General features: G+C 49.2%; 1 protein-coding gene across 1 annotated transcript; it reads right to left on the reverse strand.

Annotated features, from left to right (window-relative positions):
- Window positions 1–204: 204 nt before the first annotated feature.
- Window positions 205–890, reverse strand: LOC119271082 (non-specific lipid-transfer protein 4.1-like). Its single transcript, XM_037553041.1, has one exon. It carries the CDS (start codon window positions 819–821, stop codon window positions 474–476), a length of 348 nt encoding a protein of 115 aa, XP_037408938.1. The 5' UTR covers window positions 822–890; the 3' UTR covers window positions 205–473.
- Window positions 891–8,778: the final 7,888 nt, after the last annotated feature.

Consider the following 8,778-nt stretch of genomic DNA (forward strand, 5'->3'; position numbering starts at 1 on the left):
GATAGAATTTCGTGAGCTTTGGTGGAATTGTTGGCTCGTTTTATAAGGCTAGCATTGGATGGCGTTCCCTGTCCGCGGACGGATGCGGGAGAAAATTTTCGGGTTGCCATTTGAGATGCCTTATAATTTAAACCCGTAAGAGGTCCTATGCATTCACTTTATTTTCATCGTCTCTCACCGTTGTTATGTGGAGTAAAGTACCTGGGAGAAATAATTATGAGTACAATCCACATACTAGAAGTGTACATGGTACAAGGTACAATAAAGTCTCGTGTCTCCTCAATGGGAGTGAAAGTAAAAAGCAACAATAGTACGACAGTGGCCGGCCATTCAGAGCTGGCTCAGCGTACGCACTCCTTTCTCCCTCACATGGAGATCAGGTCAGAACGTTTATTCATATGTATTTGTGACTTAAGCATACTCAGAAACGTCGGATGGCGCGATATGCGGCAGCCATGGTGGGCAGTGGTTGATTAGCGAATAGTAGAGCAGTCAAGGGAAGGGCTGATGGCGTATGGGATGCTGATGCTGCACTTGGAGGGGATGTCGGCGGCCTTGCCAGCGTTGAGCCCACCAGCAGCGCTCTTGATGCAGTTGCACGTCGTTTTCTTGTCAGTGGTGCTCCGCACTGCGCCCGCAAGTCTCCTGACGCCGCTGCAGCAGGCCGCAGACGGGTTGGCACCATTGCCTCGTGCATAGGAGATGCAGGGGCTCAAGGCGGAGTTGACCTGACCGCATGAGATGGCCGCGTCAGTGGCTATGAGGAGCATTGTCGCCACCAGGGCGACCAGCACGAGCCGAGCAACTGCAGCACGGGCCATCTCGATCTAGCTAGCAATAGTAGTGGTGGTGAGCTCCGCTGCAGAAGATGAGATGACTAGATTTTCTAAGTGATTATACTGGTGATGAGTTTCGTAGAGGGGTGCATGGGCTTAAATAGGGCTTTGAACCAACATTGTACCACCTACTGTGTCCATATGGATAAATCCGATTAGTGCGAGTCAGAACATAAATTTTTTTTGTTGGATGTTAGATTCGGTTGATGGATATATTAATACGTTTTGGAGATGGTTGGATGTTGTATTCGGCATGTGATGGATGGACCAGGCATGCATGTGTGCATTCTTGCAGTGGAGTGTGGTTGATTCGTGGCTTCGTGCACGGCTGATTAATAGCGACATGTACTCTCAAAATCACCGATCCTGGAGTAGTTGATCAATAAGAGGGTGCTTGGATCCAAGGGATTTATTTTAGTCTGAATAAAATTAGTCTCTCTTTAAGAGGCTAAAGTTCCAAGCACCCCTGACTAAAGAGGGGCTAACTAAATTTTTTTAGTCAGGGGTACCCCTACTAAAATGTGGATTAGTCCTCTCTCTACTCATTTAACTCCTCTCTTTAACACAGGCGAGTTCTGGATAGGAGGGTTTGAAGGATAATAAATGCATATTAACTTGATTTTAGCATTTTTTAGTATTTGGATCCAAACATGGATGAGGCTAGCATGTTTTAGTCCTACTAATTTTAGTCATGGGACTAAAACGTATCCAAGCACTCTCTAATTTGGTGAGCTCGACTAGTGAACTACACCATATGATGACGCAGGTGGTCGTGCACTGTCGGCGATCAACTACCTTGCCTTACATTGTCCCCTTGTCACAGTTTAACATTCATTGTTGCCAAATCATGAGCTGCATTTTAACTAGTATTGACTTAGATTATATGAAGACAGTATCTTTCAGGTAAATTTGCCGTGTATCATGATGCTGCCAAGTATTGCGTCCACAGAGATAAATCTGATTGGTGTTAGCCAGTGCATAAATTGTGGTTCCTTTATGTTGGAATCCGTTGCGGGGTATTAATTAATTTTGGAGACGGTTTATTCGTAGGAGCCGCCATCGACCGAGCATGCCTACCGGTGGAGTATGCTTGATTAGTGCGTACAGGGAAGATTAGTAACGCCATGTACTCTCACAATGATCGACCGTGGAGTCGTTGGGTGCATTAACTTGGTGAGCTCGACGACTGAACTAGCTATACCAATCTGTTGTTGCATGTGGTCGTGCAGTGCTGGCAATCAACCACCTTCCTTACTTTGTCCAGCTTATGGTTCATTGATGTCATATTAAGATCTAGTATATTTTAATCATTAATTTAGTTTATATGAAGAAATGTCTTTGGAGTATTATGTATGACACGGCGAACCGTATTTTGCTTATTATGCAAGTGGCTTTGGTGCATCCGGGTCCTATGCGGCAACGCTGAAGCGGAATATTGTTGCGCCGTGCCGCTGCTATCTTTGGTTGTATGTTCCACAAGTGGAGCCATTAGGGATGAAGTTGGAGAGGTCTAGCACTACTGACGGATCCAGGCGCATCCAACCATTCGACGTGCCACCATTGCAAAGTCTCGATCGATATACACCGTTGGGCATCTCCAACGGCGACTCTCAAATCACACGTACACATACTTTTGAACCGTACTGTTCGGACCATGAAAACAATCCAACACGGTCCTATATCGGTTTGCAGGGCTGTCCGGACCATGATTTTCCTGCAAACCAGAATCAAACGTGGATGGGTTTTACGGAATTCTGGACATAAGAAACGATGAAATTTGACGCCTCTGGCCCACCCAAAAAGAAGCCGGAGCCCATGCTTTTGTAGCAACCCACACTGTTTCCGCCCTAAAATCTCCTACTCTCTTCACTCAATTCCCACCTGAGGGAGTCCTGGATTAGGGGTGTCTGGATGGCCGGACTATATCTTCAGCCGGACTCCTGGACTATGAAGATACCAGATTGAAGACTTCGTCCCGTGTCCGGAAGGGACTTTTCTTCGCATGGAAGGCAAGCTTGGCGATACGGATATGCAGATCTCCTACCATTGTAACCGACTTTGTGTAACCCTAACCCTCTCCGGTGTCTGTATAAACCGGAGGGTTTTAGTCCGTAGGACAGCATACAGAACAACAATCATACCATAGGCTAGCTTCTAGGGTTTAGCCTCTCTGATCTCATGGTAGATCTACTCTTGTACTACCCATATCATCAATATTAATCAAGCAGGACGTAGGGTTTTACCTCCATCAAGAGGGCCCGAACCTGGGTAAAACTTCGTGTCCCTTGCCTCTTGTTATCATCCTGCCTAGACGCACAGTTCGAGACCCCCTACCCGAGATCCGCCGGTTTTTACACCGACATTGGTGCTTTCATTGAGAGTTCCTCTGTGTCGTCGCTGTCAGGCTTGACGGCTCCTACGATCATCAATAGCGATGCAGTCCAGAGTGAGACCTTCCTCCCCGGACAGATCTTCGTCTTCGGCGGCTTCACACTGCGGGCCAATTCACTTGGCCATCTGGAGCAGATCGAAAGCTATGCCCCTGGCCGTCAGGTCAGATTTGGAAGTTTAAACTACACGGCTGACATCCGCGGGGACTTGATCCTCGACGGATTCGAGCCACTGCCGAGCGCGCCGCACTGTCACGACGAGCATGATCTAGCTCTGCCGAAGAACAGTGTCCTGGAGGCCGCACCCGCATCGGCTTCGACCCTTAATTCGGAACCAATTGCGCCGATCGAGGATAGGTGGTTGGACGCCGCCTCGGGGGCTGCGATCCCAATGACGATCGAGCCGAACACCAGCCCCGCACTCCGCGAGACTCGTGACTCCAAGGAGCGGGACTCCTCTCCGGACTCCGAACCCTCCGCGCCCCTGCCAATCGAATCCGATTGGGCGCCGATCATGGAGTTTACTGCCGCGGACATCTTTCAGCACTCGCCTTTCGGCGATATTTTGAAGACACTAAAGTCTCTCACTTTATCAGGAGAGCCCTGGCCGGACTACGGTCAGCAAGGTTAGGATAAAGACGATGAAGAAATTCAAAGCCCACCCACCACCCACTTTGTAGCCACTGTCGACGATTTAACCGACATGCTCGACTTCGACTCCGACGACATCGACGGTATGGACGCCGATGCAGGAGACGATGAAGAACCAGCGCCTATTGGGCCCTGGAAAGCCACCTCGCATATGACATATACATGGTGGCCACCCCATAAGAAGGAGATGGCGATGGAACAACGGAGGATGACCCCTCCAAGAAATAGCCTAAGCACCGGCGTCAGCGGCGCCGCTCCAAATCCCTCCAAAGCAATGTCACATCCCTAGCTTCAGGCATTGCTCTAGGTTAGCTTCATGTGTGCATCATGTCTATATTTTTGAAACTTGAATTGAGGAATATTGGAAGCCTCAAAACCCTAAATAAAAGAGGGGCAAAAACCCTAGAAATCTCATTCATTGCTCCAAAATGCTCCTCTTAAGTGTTTGATAATTTTTGGTAAGGATTCTGGTCCCAACCAAAATATTGAACATTTTTAAGGAGTTATTTTTGGGACTTTGAATTTAATTCATTAGTTATTTGAATTTGAATTATATTCATATAATTAGAATATAATTTCAAATATCCCTGAAATATTTTATAAGCTTTTGGAAAAGTCCATCTAGCAATATAAAATATTCAGTGGAGTTTTTGGCATTGTTTGAATTATTTTTAAAATTCAAAACAGTGGCAAAATAATTTAAATAAAACAAAAACAGAAGAAAAATATAAAACAGAATGTATATAAAAGCAGAGAGAGAGTTTTACCTCAGCTTACCTCGCAGCCCACCTGGCCCAACTCCAGTGGCCCAGCCGGCCCAGCCCACCTCCTCCCCCTTGTCCTCTTCCTCCTCTGCCAGGAGGACGAACAGAGGCGAGGCGTGGCGCGCGCCGACGCTGCCTCGGCCACCTCCTGCTTCCCCCTGGCCACCTCCTGCTTCCTCTCGTCGCCCTGGACCCCGTCCGCGACGCCACGCACCCCCCCAGGCCTCTCACTCTCTCCCCGAGCTCCTCTCCTCCTCTGGCTCTCTCGCGCGCAGCCACCGAACACACCCGCCGCCGCCGACGAGCTTCCCCGTGGCCACCGGCCACCCCTAGCCTCGCCGATGCGCCCAGGAGCTCCCCTTCGACCCCTCCTTCCTCCCCACCGACCCACGGCCCTACGGACGCGCCACAACGCCGCCGGCATCGCCGTTTCCATCGCCGGCCGCCGAGGATCTTCACCGTCAATTCGCCACCATCGTCGCTTCCCCGAGCTCGCTGACCCTCCCTGCACGATCCCTGTGAGTCCCTGCTTCGTTTCCCCCTAACCCCATGCCCGATTACGAGCTCTAGCCGCCCCCTCTACCGGAGCCGAGACGCTCCGCCGCACGGACTCGTCGCCGGCGAAGCCCCGGTGACCAAATGGCCCCGCGCGTGCGTCCGTTGCACTCGCAACGACCCGTGGAGCAACGCTAGCGTGGCAGCTAGCTTGTTTGCAAGCTGCAGCGCTAACCCCGCACCCACCCGAGCTCCGGTCGCCGCCTCGGGCTCCATTCCGGCGAACCCCGGCCACCCCCGCACCTCCCGTTGCCCCCCTAGATGCGCACGGGCACGGGCTACCTTCTGGTGCCCTTCGCACGTCCAGCCGCCGCCCGTAGCGCAACCCAGGTGAACTTCCGCCGCGTTTCGGGTCGCCGCCGGCCGAACTCCGGTGGCCAGTGACGTGGCGCTGTCATTAGCCACTAATGACGCGCTAACCAACCCCCTAGGCCACTGACAGCGGGCCCCACCCCTGGTCAAACCCCAGTCAGCGCTGGGTTTGACCGGGATTAGCTCCTGTGTCACTGACGTGTGGCCCCCACACGTCAGGTTTGACCGAGCCAGCCCAGTTGACCCTGCTGACGTCACTGTGACGTGGGGCTGACGCAATAAGTATTTTCTGGATTTAATATTATTCAGGAAATTCCAGAAAATACCTAAAACTTCTAAAAATCATAGAAAATTAACCGTAACTCCAAATGAAATAAATTATATATGAAAAATTATCAGAAAAATTAAAGGAATCCATCTGTACCATTTTCATGCATGTTAGAACAACTTATAGCTGCTGTTTAGCACAAATCATATAAAGGGCATTTAAATAATCACATATGGAGTTTAAATTTGAATCTTGTATTCAAACCAACCCCATTTAATCTGTTGCTAGTTGCATTAGCCCAAAACACATTCATTTTGCCATGTCATGATCATGCATCATATTGTGCATTGCATTGATTGTGTTCCCTTCTGTGTTGCCGGTATTTGTCCCCTCTCGATAGACGTGATACCGAGGATGTGATCGTTGACACTGATGAAGACTCAATGTTATCTTCAGAAGTGCCAGGCAAGCAAAACCCCCTTGTTCATTCCGATACAATCCCACCCTCTCGCTCCTGCTCTCTTTTACTGCATTAGGACAACAACGAATCAACTATTACTTACTGCGGTAGCTGAACCCCTTTATCCTTTGCATGACCTGTCATTGCCACAGTAATTAGATGAAACCCACTAGCATGAGTAGGAGTTGTTTGAGCCCTGTTGTGCCTACTCATTCATGTTTGTTCGTCATGCCTGCTACTGCTTAGAGTTGAGTCAGGTCTGATTCATCGGGGATGAATCAGAGGCGTGTGAACATGTCCTACTGTGTGTGAGCTAAGTGTGTGAACACGATTTGGTAAAGGTAGCGGTGAGAGGCCATGTAGGAGTACATGGTGGGTTGTCTCATTTCAGCCGTCCTCAGGAACTGAGTTCTGTGTTTGTGATCCATGATTCAGCTACTACCACGCATTGGGCCCGAAACCAATGGACCCTCTCGGCTTCTTGATCACCCTTGTCCTCTGTCCAGGAGTTGCAAGTAGTTTCTGGTGTTTGTAGTATGCTGGAGGCCGTGCGCAGCACTGACCGTAGGGGTGGGCTGTGATGCGGTAGGCACGTGGCACGGTGTACCGGGCGCCCGTTTGGTGTCTCGGGAACCCTGTTCACATCGTTTGGGGCTGTGAGCGAAACTCCGGCCGGATCTCCTCATGGATGGAACCTGAATAGGCGATAAACCTGGACTAGAGACTTGAGTGTTTAGGTAGGCCGTGGCCGACACCCACGTTGGGCTTCCGCTTGAAGGTTGCCGAGTACATGTCGTGTAAACGGCGGTAAGTGGTGAGAGCGTGTGTGAAGAAGTACACCCCTGCAGGGTTAACATCATCTATTCGAATAGCCGTGTCCGCGGAAAAGGACTGCTGGGTTGCTTATATCAGTTCATAGACAAGTGAAAGTGGATACTCTAAAATACGCAAGATAAGCGTGAGTGCTATGGATGGCGTTCTCGTAGGGAGACGGGAGTGGATCCATAGTGGTGTATTGGTTGGTGAATATGTGGACTCGTGTGCGCCACCTCAAAAGAGTTATTTGCAGTCGTAGTTCAGGATAGCCACCGAGTCAAAGCTGGCTTGCTGCAGTTAAACCCCACCATCCCCTTTGTTGATAATGATGCATATGTAGATAGTTCTGATGTAAGTCTTGCTGGGTACATTTGTACTCACGTTTGCCTATTTTATGTTTTTGCAGAGAGACTTCAGTCTCACTAGTATTTCCGCGTGGTCTTCGACGTTTAGCTTGATACCTCAGCTACGATCTTGTGCCCCGGCAGGATTTGGTAGATAGTCAGGCTTCTCAGCCTTTTTCATTTATAGATGTCTGTACTCAGACATGATAGCTTCCGTTTGTGCTTGATTTGTATGCTCTGAATGTTGGGTCATGAGACCCATGTTTGTAATATCTCGCTCCTCGGAGCCTATTGATAAATTACTTGAGTCGTAGAGTCATGTTGTGATGCCATGTTGTATTTGCACATATCAAGCATTGAAATGCTTGGTATGTGTGGGATCTGACCATCTAGTTGTTTATCTTTAGTAGCCTCTCTTACGGGGAAATGTCTCCTAGTGTTTCCACCGAGCCATGGTAGCTTGCTACTGCTCCGGAACACTTAGGCTGGCCGGCATGTGTCCTTCTTCGTTCCGGTGTCTGTCCCTTCAGGGAAATGTCACGCGATGAATACCGGAGTCCTGCTAGCCCAGTGCTACAGCCTGGATTCACTCGCTGATGACCGACACGTTCGATGCTGGGTCATGGATGCCTGTCTCTGTAAGTCTGTGCCGCTTTGGGTTTACGACTAGCCATGTCAGCCCGGGCTCCTTATCATATGGATGCTAGCGACACTGTCATATACGTGTGCCAAAAGGCGCAAACGGTCCCGGGCAAAGGTAAGGCGACACCCGTGGGAATACCGTGCGTGAGGCCGCAAAGTGATATGAGGTGTTACATGCTAGATCGATGTGGCATTGAGTCGGGGTCCTGACAGCGTTGGTATCAGAGCTTGACTGCCTGTAGGATTACCAGGCCAAACTGGTCGAAGTCGAGTCTAGAAATTCTTTAGTTATATAAGGGAATTGATTGTGGGATGGAACGTAAGGCTCTTTTTACTCCTTATACCTCATTCCCTTCTGATCTGAGTCATCTTATCTTTCCTACGGGGTTAAGGAACTAGGCTTTCTCTTCTTTCTATCAGGATCACGTGTTACTAATCCGTAGATTTATAAATTGTTGGATTTAAGCTTGAGTTCAGTTCCTACTATCTTCCGTATGTTAATTGTTGATCTCGAAACCTTGATATTGTGCTTCTGAGTGGTTATGCCACCATTTTTGTGAATGTCTCAAGTCTTTTCTGAGCATTTACAGCCGTTATGCTGTCCGAGTCATTCCAGGTTTCTAAATAGTCTGATGCATTTGCAAAATCCTTTCCCTCTGGTTTCGATGCTCCTTTATGCCAGCTCAATCACACTAATTGTTGAGTTGAGGTATTCTACTGCCTCGACCTTTATGTTGGAA

The sequence above is a fragment of the Triticum dicoccoides genome, chromosome 3A (assembly GCF_002162155.2).
Source record: "Triticum dicoccoides isolate Atlit2015 ecotype Zavitan chromosome 3A, WEW_v2.0, whole genome shotgun sequence".
NCBI lineage: Eukaryota > Viridiplantae > Streptophyta > Magnoliopsida > Poales > Poaceae > Triticum > Triticum dicoccoides.